The sequence below is a fragment of the Frankliniella occidentalis genome, unplaced genomic scaffold (genome assembly GCF_000697945.3).
Source record: "Frankliniella occidentalis isolate FOCC.00 unplaced genomic scaffold, Focc_3.1 Scaffold126, whole genome shotgun sequence".
Lineage (NCBI taxonomy): Eukaryota > Metazoa > Arthropoda > Insecta > Thysanoptera > Thripidae > Frankliniella > Frankliniella occidentalis.
Window position 1 is genome coordinate 107,548 of NW_026267253.1, and position 12,276 is coordinate 119,823.

Genomic DNA, 12,276 nt, shown 5'->3' on the forward strand with positions numbered 1-12,276 from the left:
GTACGCCGACGGTGGGCCGGGCCTGGCCGGGCTGGCGGCTGGCAGCCAGGCGGACACGTCGCGAGTGTGTCGAGGGGAAGGGGTGAAGGGATAGGAGGCGGCGGCGGCAAGCGGCACCCTGTGTGAAGAAAGGAAGAGTGTAATTACGAATTCACGTCAGAGATGTGTCCGTCCCGCAAGCTGACAGGGCGGCGGACAGACAGCGCAAGCGAGCGGTGTAGGGACCGCAAAATACTACTAAAAACGCGGCCAGGACCGCGGTGTGTATGTGGAACGTGCCCGTGCGTGCGCGCGGGCTGGTGGCCGTGGACTCGGGGACGTCCACTGCGCCCTTGCAGTCCTTGTAGGGCCATGGAGTGGCACCGCGTGCGTGTCCTCTGGCGAGTCACTGTCTCGCCTTCTCCTCCATGTCATGCCCGCCGACGCCCTTGCGCCCCGAGCCTGGCCGGCGACGCGCGCGTCCTTGCCCCAGAGACGATCGCGCCGGGGCAGTGGGGCGCCTGGAGGGCGCCTGGCTCTGGCGGGGGTGGCGCGGGGGGCGGCGGCGCGGGGGTGCCTCCCCCGGCCCACTGGCCTTGCCCCCGCCCACGCGCGCCCGCCAGTACCGTGCCCACCCCTTCCAGACCCATAGACAACCCTTTCCACGAAGACGATTGATGACGAGCGGGGGCACAAGAACATTAGTGGCGGGCCGACTTGGCACACTGGTATTTTGTGGACAAAGTCAGGTTTACACATCGCACAAATCGCATTGAAGTTCTAAATACGACCGTGGAGCTCACGCCACATTCGGCCGTAACACTCTAAATGTCTAAGGAATTTTTAGCCAGTCGTTTGAGACTGACTTTTACGTTCGCTATAGAAGCCAGCCTAATCCACTTGAAAAACAGCCCAGCCCCAGCCCAGCTGGTTTTGTAACTAGCACCCAACTGCTGTGTGCATAACTAGCTCAGATACAATATTGTAATTACCAACTCACATTTAGTGACTAGCAAGTTACAATGTATCAGAACTCAGTTATGCACACAGAAGTCCGGCGCTAGTTGCAAAATCACGCCAGCCGCCCATAAACTCGAGGGCCCGCTCTGTGCTACATGAGGAGGGAGAGGGGACTTTTCCCTCCGGTAGAGGCAGTCCTTAGGGGACTGTCTAAAAATTGTCCTTGATATTCAGAGTGTACTCATGCGACTCATACTCGCCTTTTGTCGGCGCTCTTCTCTCTTTTCACTTTGCCGCATCGTTCTATTGAATTGGGGCGGGAGAGGCCATTTAGGGAAGGCCGGGCCGGAGGCCGATAGGGGGTCGCGGGGGCGCCGCCTAACGTCCCGCGGACATGCGACGGCATCCCGACCGACCCCGACGTCGCGCCGCAGACCCGCGAGCGGGCGACCGGGAGGACCCAGCCTAGTCTTCCGCGTTGGGCCCCTGGAACTGGACCAGCACGACGAGGTACGTCGTGGTGGTGGCGGCGACCTGCGAGCACCCAGAACAGAAAACACGCCGTCATGAATGCTGTCACATCGTGGTATCACTCCGCGCTCCACGCGTACGTTTCCCGCGCACCCTCCCCAGCATCCTCCTGGCGGCCGAACTCCACGGCAAGCTCCGCGTGGCCCCGCGCTCCTGCTAACTCAGCAGCACTTGCGGACTCCGGTCGCAGCACCGCGTGGCTCGGGCAGCCGGACGATGGACGAGACGGCCGACCACTCGGGTTACCGTCGACATCGCGGGCGCGGCCGGGGCGCGGGGCGTCCCCTCTCGCGTCCCAGGGGGAACGGAAACGGCGCGAGCATGTGTGCGATAAGGGTCATGCCCGACGTACCCGCCGCACTGCACATGGCACTGCAGGACCACATTACACCGAAGCACGCGCCAGAGTCCTAGTAGTCTCGCGGCCGAGTGAGAAGAGTGCACTGTGGCCGAGGACCCTGTGCGCGTGAAACGGTGGAGACCACACACTAAGACGCGTTTTGCGGAGGCCAAAAGTGTACTACATGGCTAGAGAGACAGAGAGGCTGGGCAACATATTGCTGGTGTGCCTTCTTCTGCTGGCCGGGGCCAGCCGACTGATTCAGATGATCGCTTTCGTACCTCCGTCCTTGTCGCACTCATGGGACACCACCACTAGAGGCGAAAGAGAGAGCGAGAGAGAAGGCGCGATGACTATAAACGCTCTGCGGAATCAGTCGGCCGCGGCGGCCAGGGTTTAGAGCGATGCTCTTGGGCTGATGAGGAAGCCCTGGAAGCGTCCGACGCAATTTAGCAGACGGCCGCCGGCAAGTACCCGGCGCGCGGCGGCCATGCGGCGGCGCCCCCCGCCACGAGCAGGGGCCGATGTCATGCGACCAGCAGCGTGGCGGGGGTCATAGACTACGTCAGGCCGTCGACGGGCCGGCGCGCAGCTGAGGCGGGGCGGAGGAGGCATTCTGCGGTATGGCACTGGCGTGGCACTGGCGGGTAGCAAATGTGAGCAAATGCACAGGCACGCCCGCGATGCGGCGCCGGCCCGGCCCGGTAAGATGGGCACAGTAAGAGGTACTTTACGAATAAGCAGAACAGAAGGAATCCTGGCTTTTGCACCATAACAAGCCGCAGGTCACTGGCGCGTAACGACACGGTTTCTCGTGTACCACATTTGTGAGGTTCTCAGCTTTAATATTGTATACAACAGTTATGAATTCTTTTCAGTATTAGCGGAGATACGCGAGAAACCGTGCGCTTGGTCATGGCTTTGTTATGGTCCGGGAGCAGAGGTCGGACGGGATTCCTCCTGTTCTTCTTATTCGTAAAATACCTCATTGGACGGCCCTGTCGGACGGAAAATTCTTTTAAGTAACGCCCGAACACTTTCTTCGTGGTACTTCAATTTGACTGGGAGCTGGGCGAAGAAACGTATAGCAGGACGCCACGATGAACGCCGTAGGCAGCATATTTTCTTTCAAGGGTAACTTTATCATGACGCCTGGAAGTGATTTGCGCTCGGCCCCCGCGTACCCGCCGACCGCAGTCATACTTCCTCCCGCCGGGCCTCGCTGGCCTCCCACCGACCGCATTGCTTTCCGATTGTTTCGAGCTTACGGCCAGCAGCAGGTCGTAGTTGAGCGTGAACATGGAGCAGGTGTGCAGCCGGGCCCGCAGCGCGCGCACCTGCCGCCGGAACAGCTGCAGCTGCGGGACAGAGTCAGCGTGTGAGCACGCAGGGCAGCGGCGCACGCTCAGAGCGTGACGAAAAAGAGGTCGCCAACACACACGACTGCTAAAGAGCCGTATTTACACAAATTTCCTCATTTTCAGGGAAGTAAATGTGACTTTTGTCACAGCATTTCGTTATATCGGTTCGAAGGGTTTTGGAAAATCAACAACGACGATATTTGTGTGTGGCCCGAAGACACAAAGTATGCAGGGTGCTGCTAGCGCACTGACCTGCTGGTTGGAAGCGCTGTCCCAGGCCGTCGGGTCCACGAGGCAGGCGAGCTGCAGCAACACCTGGTCCTGCTGCAGCACCTTCTCGCTGCGGTACACGACGAAGAAGAGGCGCATCGTGATGAAGCACACCTCGATGGCGTAGTAGGTGAGCTCGTACTCGCGCTTGTGCTGGCTGTTCTGGAGGGTGCCGACGAGCGCGAAGGCGTCGGTGATGAGCTGGATGCGCGTCTGGACCAGCTTGCACAGCAGCGACACGCCGAAGTACGAGGTGAGGTCCTCCACCTGCTGGAAGACGCGCTGGTGCAGCACGCGCAGGCGCGACAGCTGCTTGGCGCGCAAGTGGTCCGGCCGGCCCGGGGCGCCCTGGGGCCCCTGGGGCTTGGGGCCGCCGCCGGCGGGCTTGATGGCGTCGCTGAGAGGCACCCCCTGCAGGTGCGCGCCCACTCGAAGACCCCCGTAGAGCAGGTCCAGGCCGCCGCCCGGCCCCCACGCCACCTGCTTAGCTGGGCCGACCGGGCCCCTAGGGGGCTCCGTGGCATCCGCCAAGTGCCGGGCGAGGGCCTTCCCCAGGGGCCCCCCGAGCGGCCCGCCCAGAGGCCCGTCCATCACGGACTCGGCCTGCAACACGAACGAAGCCCCTCTCAACACTCCCTTCAGGGATCGGCCAAAAGTGCGCCCGTCATGCGCCTTTTACAAACGTGCCAAGTTGAGCAAGCTCTCGTAGCGCCCGCTGGGTAGGCAACATGTTGCCTGCAATGCATGCGTGTACCGCGGGGTGGCCTACACTGAGTCTAGCAGGCGCTTACCGGAAGAGTCGGAGGAAAACAGACGTACTTTTTGGACGGCGCTGTGCTCATCGACTCGACAACGCGTACCTGGTCGCTGGGGAAGTAGCCCCGGGCCAGGTCGCGGAGGCAGACGACAATGGCGCGGTAGGCGCGCTCGAGCAGCAGGGTGCTGAGCAGGAATTGGCCCTCCACGGCCATGGGGACGAGCCGCACCAGCAGCACGGCGCCCATGTGCCACACCTCCACGACGAAGTCCTGGAAGCGCGTATACAGCCAGTTCGTCCCGATCACCAGGGCCAGCATGACCCAGACCATCAGGAAGAAAGTAAAGCTCTCCAGCGGGCGACACCGACTGCAACCAGAGCGAGGCGGTTGTCGCCAATGAGTGTGTTGCTCCCAGGAGGACCTAACAGGGGTGCACGAACTCTCGCCCACCGGGAGGTCGAGGAAGGCGCGTGGTTCACGGCGTCCAGCTCGGCCAGGGTGGCCAGGGCTCCCCGCCAAGACACGGCCATGGCGCGCGCCCCGAGCAGCGAGTAGCCCGTGCAGAGCAGCGCGATGAACGCGTTCAGCACCATGGGCACCTGCATGACAGGGCAATACATGTTACGTCAAGTTTAGGGGTGGGATACTTCAATGGTTCTCTATTTGAGTTCTGGCTTAGAATTGATAATTTAAATAATTTTTGAGGGCGCTATGAAGAGGTATCCCGCCGGGGAATGACCAGCACGAGTTCATGAAAAGTGCGTTGAAATAGGAACCCCACGCCCCAAAATTCCGAAATTTGTGCAAGATACGCAAGACCCTCAGTTGCAGCGTGCGCGACCAGCCGGCACCCAGTGATGGCGGCGGTCACTGGCGGCCCGCACCTCGTAAATGTAGTTGTTCAAGGTTCTGGAAGGGTCGATCAGCGTGTCCATGAAGTGCTTCAACAAGAAGTACGCCGAGTACGCGGTGGCGAGCGAGACGGCCACGCAGGCCGGCATCCACAGCGGGGACAGGGAGAGCCACTGGGGGTCGCCGCTGAGGTCGCTCGTGGGGACGAAGCGGAGCGGCTGCAGCCCCAGCAGGCGGGCCAGGCAGTAGTTGGGCCAGATGAGGAAGGGGATGGCGTGGAACCTGCGTCGCGGTGGCCCGGGGGCGTGGCCGGGCGCACCCTGGCGCCAGGGCCGCGCCGGCTGCGGCGAGAAGGTGGCCCAAAGGCGGTGCAGAGGGTCGCGGCCTCGCTGCCCCTGGGGCTGCTGCCACACTTTGTTGCCAGCCTTGGCCCGCGAGGGGTCCACGCCCCAGCGTCCCGAGGCGCCCATGCCCCTCCGTCGGCGCTCTCCCGTCCGAAGGGTCATGCCCACCCCGCCCCACTGGCCTGCTCCCGCGGAGTCGCCGTCTTGACGCGGAGGTCACACTCCACGGCCCCCGCGACTTGGGACGCGTTCGAGGTGTTTTCGAGGACGTGTCCCGGAGGCGGCCCCCGGCACCTGCCACGCCTCGTTTAGCACCCAGAGCAAACAGCGTGTTTGCCTTCGGCTGGTCTGGCCAGTCCTGTCCGCTCGGGCCGCCGTCTCAGTGGGCTCATCGGGGGGCTTGCGATGGCAAAGAAATGGAAGACGTTGTCCTGGCGAAGGGAGAGTTTTACTGCTCAACCATAACAATCAATTCGACAAACTATTATCACATCATTTCTTAGCAGAAATCAGTCAGAGAAAACACAATCCTGCAGCAACTCAGAACAAGGAGATGTTTTACAAAAAGAAAAGCACAAACAGCTTTTGAAATTCTTATCAAAAGAAGATAGTTAATATCTTCAAATGCCTCCTTAGCAAAACGTATAAATATGCATATCCTAACGGGAGCACTATTTAAATTGTCATACAAAATTAGAAGAAACAGAAAATTTCACAAATAAAAAAATTAAGGATGTACAGAGATTCCTTAAGCAACTTCAGGAACGTAAATGCACAAATTATCAGATACAATCACAAGTTTTTCTCGTCAACAGATTTATTCAAATCAAGAAAAAGTGAAAGGAGTAGTAAGGAATTGTAACAAACTGTCCGAAAATTCTTAGAAGGCTTCTATAATAGTGAATAATCCTCAGTCAAAATAGGAGTGCATGCACTACTCCAACATTAGAGACCAGCTCTCATTTTTCCAATTTTATGTTTACAGCATCCAATACAATTACTTTTATAAAATTGTGTATAAATGCACTTAATATTCAGAAATAAATGTCTGCAGTAAAACCCTGACTCTTTATGGCATGTCTTATAAATCTGAAAACAATATGTGAAAAAGCAAATAATAGTCTAAGAAAAGGAGAGACTGAACTGGCTGCAAATGTCTTCGTTATTATGCATAACATGTCGATTAAAACAATAAAACAAGTTAGTGACCACCTGCTCCATTTTCTTTGGTCTTCTTTGTGTCATTCAAATCCTGTTTCTCACTATTCATTTCCACATCACTTTCATACTCTTCGTCATCATCTTCCATTTCATCATCATCTTCACCCTCCTCCTCATCAAAGTCTTCATCCTCAGCATCCTCCTGCTGTTCCATAAATTTTCTGATAACAATGCATTTAGTCATATGACAGCTGCAAGGTGTAGGATGCTTCTCTTCTTCTGGATCAAGGAGCACTAACTCAATGTTATAATGACGAGTGGCCTCTGGATCTCGTGCCAAGGTAAGTTCCCATGCTAGAGGTTCAGCCTCTTCAACGGTCCGTTCTTCAGGGAGGACAATAGCAGTCTGTTTCCAGTGGGTGGCAGGTGCAGATGGGGCAGTTGACAGGACTAGACCAGAGGGGAAACGAACAGTAAACCACACACACACACCCTGATATCTGAAACAGAGCAAAGAATTTTAAAAGATAAGTCAAGAAAAAGTACGTCTCCAAACTAGAATGGACATGAAACGCTGACTAACCTTCCAGCACTGTTTGCTGCAACTACATGCTTCACACTCATCTTCTCTAAATCTGCCATACACACAGTAGCAAGGTTGATGCTGGCAACAAGATTTCCTGCGCCAAGAAGATCTTCGGGATCAATAGTCATAACTTCAGGACTGTTTCCTTTCTTTCGGCGCCATGCTTTGCCAACACATTGCATAGAAACCTTTTAAAAAAGTGAAAAAAAAAAGACAAAAATGTCAAAAATAAGAAAGGGGGTAAAATTAAAACTAAACTAGGTTTGTAAATCCAGTCAAGCTTACTCCATGGACATCTTCCCAAAAATCATATAGTGATGGTAAGCAGCAAGGGGCAGCCCACAAGTCAGCTTTGTCAGGAAACATGGATCCGCCTGGTTTCAATAGACGATCCCTTGCATTCAATACAGAGTCCAGCATTCCTTCATGTAGAAGATAAAAGCCCATCCATTCAGACACTAAAACATCAGCCTTATCTCCATTTGGTAACTCAATGTCCTCAACTCGTCCTTGTATCACCTGTAGACAATGAAATAGACGAATGTTATTTTAAACCATATCTCTATGTATTAGATAATTTGGAAGAGCGTAGTCAAGTGGTATTTGAACAAGAAGTAGAACAGAAATGGAGAGATTACTGACCTCTACTTTGTCTGATAATTTATTTTCTTTGATGACTTCCTTCATCAGCTCTGCTAAATTACTTGCTTCAATTGCATACACCTTCTTGGCACCAGCTAAGGCACAAAATACAGACAAAATTCCTGGAAATAAAAAGTTATTAGTGACAGGATGGTGAGGTTGTAGATATGGTTAAAATGAAAGAATTTCTAACATACCAGTGCCAGCTCCAACATCAATGACAACTTTGTCCTTAAACATAGCTTTGTTTGCACTGATGGCATGTCGGTACGCTTCTGTTCTGGGATGGTCATTCAACATTAAATGGTGCACCTAAATTATGACCAGAGGTTGTAAATACAGTACACATCACACGTAATCTTCATTACATTTGCAGTCGTAAGTGGTTTAGTTTGTTCCAGAGAATGAAATACAGCAGTTAAGACTTACCTCCAGATCTTCATAGCTCTTGAAGTAATCTTCTTTAGGTGTATCGGCGGCCATGTCTACACCGTTCATAACAGCTATGGCAGAGGAAAAACAAAGACATTATAATTAACAACAAACAGGCGAACGCTGCTGAACCAAAATCAAGCCAGAGTGGTAGAGGACATCCACTAAAAACTTCAGACACAAACATAACCTCTCTAGTAGGCCGGCCGTAGGTCAGCGTCGAGGCGCAACAAGTTAGCAGCAAAATAATATACTTCAACAAATTTTAAGATTCTGCTTACCTTATCACTGCAAACTATCGATGCTTTACAAAAATGACGTATAATCAGGAAATATTTGTCAGGTATGAACCTCAGAGAGAGAGACGAGTCCACCAATCAAATGTTTTCATGAAAAGAAAGTGCGACAAAAGAAAAGAAAGCGATGGCGAAGGGGGAGCACGGGAGAGTCGGTCGGTCACGTCGTGTAACGTCGTCACGTTGCACCTGTCAATACCCCATTCGACCAGACATTCAGCAATACCCCGTGACGTGCTTTAGAGACACTTCCCCTTACCGCTGTTAGATGGCGCTTCTTTCGATATGAAAAATCGCTGTTGTTGTTGCCGCTAGAGCTTGTTTTTGTTGTTGCGGTGGTGGTGACGTTAGGGTTTGGTTAGGTCCTGGGTGTGAAATCTGTGACTCATTCATTCGCGACCGAATTTTCTTCAGCCATTCAAACGAGCTTCAAGAGCCTCTCTTTATTCTTTGCTTAGTAGAGTTGAGAGATCTTACAACCGTAATCATGAAGGCGAAAATGGCATTTCAACATCAAGCAGGGACAGCTATGGAGTGTTTAAGTGTAAGTACCATCCTCATTGAAAATTTTGATACTCTGTACTTTTGACTCGTTTTTAGGTCAATAATAATGAATTCCAAAGAAATATATGGTGGTTAAATGTTTTAATCAATTACAGAGGTTATGCTTTTATGAACTCAAGTGCTGCTTTTTTGGGTCTTGATTTTTTGTGACCTTAAAAATAGGTTAGTAGTTTATTAGGTCTCGATGTTGTTTCATGCCTGTTATTCTTTTACAGATTCCTATAACCCTTCACAAGGAAACAGTTATGGATGATCTTGGACGTGAAGTTCTCAAATGTGGTTTTAAAATTGGCGGCGGAATTGATCAAGACTTCAGGAAAAGTCCCCAAGGCTACACGGATAATGTAGGTTTCTTCCAATTGACTCATAAATATACACCATTTCTGGTTACCTTACAATTCTACAAACAACATTTTCTGTTTAGGGAATTTATGTCACAGAAGTTCATGACGGCAGTCCAGCAGCCAAGGCAGGTCTTCGGATGCATGACAAAATTTTACAGGTATATATTGATCGTGTGGTATATTACTTTCTCTCTCTCTCTCTCTCTCTTGTATAGTATCTTAATTTCATTGGTGTTTTCTTTAAATTCAGTGCAATGGATATGATTTTACAATGGTTACACACAAGAAAGCTGTGGACTACATCAAGAAGCACCCTATTCTCAACCTACTGGTCGCTCGGAAGGGTGTGACATCAACATAACCATTCATTACTTGAAAAAATGATTTTGTACCTGTATAAATATTTTTACTGCCTGTTATGATGCAGGACACTTGGTTTCCAGCTAGAGAATATTGTTTCTTGTTCTAAAAACAGAATTGTAAACCAGAATTTGATTTTAACTGTTAAAGGAAAGAAAGAGAAACATTCTTGTGAGAACAAATCTTTATTCTACATTGTGATTTTACCACAAATGGAGTTTGGATTGCCTTGTTGTGAAACAATGCATTAAGTACTTTATGTAAGTTCTCCCACTTTTTATAAATTTTGTAATTTGTATTCTTGAACTTCAAAAGTTGATGCCTTGTGTTCTCTTGCTCTTGAGATACTTTTTTTTATTGGGTTTGTCTAAATTAAAGTGTTTGTTCAAATTACAGGCAGCTAATTTAATGTTCTAATTCTCTTAAGCATTCTTTTATGTTAGCTTTTGTGCTGATTGATTTTTTTCTGGGAACATTTGTGTTAAGATGTGGATGGAATTTGAAACTGTGAATGTGATATAGAATGGATGTAGTTGATATCATGCTTAAGTACTCTCTTGAACATTGACATTTTGTCACCTGTGAGCTTGTAATTGCTATTTTTGGGGAAATTTGGCAAAATTATCATTATCTACTTGTCCTCAAAATGCATATTGAAAATTATTGTCATGGCCTTATTAATACACCATACTTGTGGGGTAAAGTGCATGCCAATTGCATCCTTAAATATTCATCTAGTGGTTAGAGACAGGAGGTGGGTGTGGATATTGCTTTTCATTTGAAAGTAGTTGAATTGTATTCCTGAAGCAACCAAAGATTACTGTCCCAAATAGCTGTTCCGTGATTATACAACTCTGTTTCCTGATGGCCTGTATTTTCTCATTGGTGATTAATTAATACTGTAGGGAGCTCTTCGTATAGGTTTTAAGTTTGTGATTTAATGGTAGCCTTTGAGATCATTGTGCTGATGTGTAGTCTGTAGAATTCCTTATTATTGTTTTCTCAATGGTGGGAAAGTTAAGAAAAAAATGATTGACATTTTCAGTCTTATAACCAGCTTCCATAGAATTATTTTTTCAGTCCAGATTGTGCTTTTATTTACTTCAGAATGCTTTCTTAATCTTTTTTGCTTGAACTGGTCTGCATTGAGTTAAAGTTGAATTTTAAAGTTATTTCTTTGTGCCAAATACCTGTTTTAATAGTTGACTAATCCTACAATTGTATGGTGCTTTGGGGGGATATATTGCAGATCTAACACTGTGCTCTATAACTTTGTAGACTTCTTTCTACATTAATCACATGTGTTATGATTGCAAAGCCATCTGTACAGTAAACCAGAGAAAACGTGAAGAAATAAACTCAGACTCGTGTTTCCAAAAGATTGGTGAGAACAACAATTTAAAAAAAAAAATGTTGCAGAAGCTGAGGTTTTTAAAATATTATTGATTTACCTTCCATTTATCTTTATAGTCTTAGATATACAAAGACAATGGAAAATTTCCTCCTCATTTCTTTTTTTTTACTTTTATAAATGAAATCAATATGCCCAACAAAGAGTCATTTGTTTATGTTAATGTTTGAGCATTTATCTATAATAGTTTTATGTGTATGTTGATTTAAAAACAGTATTGTTATTGTGTATTGCATTGTAATCGTGGGAATTTTTCTTGTACCATTTGAAAGTAGTCTCAGCATTGATACAATGCTCTGTTTTATGATACATAAGTTAGGTGTCTCCTCCAGTAACTTGTGCTGGTTTAGTAATGTAGCAACCTGTATGTATGAACACTGTATTCCTTTTGAGGAGCCAAATCGATAGAAGTTGTTAAACACCAAATATAATGACACTGAATTTTTATTATGTTGAAATTTTCTGTTCTAAGTAAACCCTCAAAACAATTCCAGTCACTATATTGTTTTTGAATATTTCTATTCAAAGTAAACGCCAAAAACAGTTCCAGTCGCAATGATGTGGGTATTGCTGAAATAGTACGTTGCAAAATGGTCACGCTGCACATCCCAGAGGTATCCCAGCTCTGAGTGAATGCCTTGGAACAGCTTCTCATAAATGTTGACAACGCAGGCAACTTTGTACCTACGGAGTGTTAAAAATACAGCATGTTACAGCTCTCTTGCAGGGAACCACATGTTCGGGAGCCTTGCCGAGAACCTGTCAAAGTTGAGCTCCTGTATCCTGGTCCGGACCTCCGCGGCCACGGCCCCCGCCAGCTCGCCGCTCTTGACGGGGTCGTACTCCGCCGCGCCGAGCATCTCGTGCATCACCTCCCGGAGGCACCCGAGCGCAGCCTCCTCGGCCCACGGCCGCTTGGGCTCGAGGCGGTAAGTGTTCTGGTACGTGGGGCGGAACTGGAAGCAGCAACAAGGAACTGGTTGTCGATGTCGCACACTCGGTACTTTCCTCCGCAGCGCGAGTCATCGCTGCCCCCCTCCTTTTTTTTTTCAAAGGTGTATCGGCGATTCATGTTTACACGTTGT

General features: G+C 49.6%; 5 protein-coding genes across 5 annotated transcripts in view; 1 reads left to right on the forward strand and 4 right to left on the reverse strand.

The window, feature by feature from the left end:
* Positions 1 to 12,276, reverse strand: part of LOC113201992 (probable multidrug resistance-associated protein lethal(2)03659) — a 41,085-nt gene that overhangs the window by 17,273 nt on the left and 11,536 nt on the right. The window lies entirely within an intron of this gene.
* On the reverse strand, positions 2,863 to 5,702 carry LOC127750052 (uncharacterized). Its single transcript, XM_052270569.1, has 5 exons — positions 5,084 to 5,702; positions 4,650 to 4,798; positions 4,233 to 4,566; positions 3,424 to 4,113; positions 2,863 to 3,168 (listed from the first exon to the last, which is right to left on the reverse strand). Exons 1-5 carry the CDS (start codon positions 5,555 to 5,557, stop codon positions 2,863 to 2,865), a joined length of 1,953 nt encoding a protein of 650 aa, XP_052126529.1. The 5' UTR covers positions 5,558 to 5,702.
* LOC113202022 (protein arginine N-methyltransferase 6) lies at positions 5,822 to 8,680 on the reverse strand. Its single transcript, XM_026416058.2, has 7 exons — positions 8,498 to 8,680; positions 8,214 to 8,287; positions 7,982 to 8,096; positions 7,785 to 7,906; positions 7,428 to 7,661; positions 7,140 to 7,330; positions 5,822 to 7,056 (listed from the first exon to the last, which is right to left on the reverse strand). The coding sequence occupies exons 2-7, from the start codon at positions 8,280 to 8,282 to the stop codon at positions 6,597 to 6,599; spliced, it is 1,191 nt and encodes a 396-aa protein (XP_026271843.1). The 5' UTR covers positions 8,283 to 8,287; positions 8,498 to 8,680; the 3' UTR covers positions 5,822 to 6,596.
* On the forward strand, positions 8,830 to 11,638 carry LOC113202019 (tax1-binding protein 3 homolog). Its single transcript, XM_026416055.2, has 4 exons — positions 8,830 to 9,056; positions 9,292 to 9,420; positions 9,501 to 9,578; positions 9,671 to 11,638. Exons 1-4 carry the CDS (start codon positions 9,000 to 9,002, stop codon positions 9,779 to 9,781), a joined length of 375 nt encoding a protein of 124 aa, XP_026271840.1. The 5' UTR covers positions 8,830 to 8,999; the 3' UTR covers positions 9,782 to 11,638.
* LOC113202018 (dynein light chain Tctex-type 4-like) lies at positions 11,620 to 12,187 on the reverse strand. Its single transcript, XM_026416051.2, has 2 exons — positions 11,951 to 12,187; positions 11,620 to 11,875 (listed from the first exon to the last, which is right to left on the reverse strand). Exons 1-2 carry the CDS (start codon positions 12,058 to 12,060, stop codon positions 11,710 to 11,712), a joined length of 276 nt encoding a protein of 91 aa, XP_026271836.2. The 5' UTR covers positions 12,061 to 12,187; the 3' UTR covers positions 11,620 to 11,709.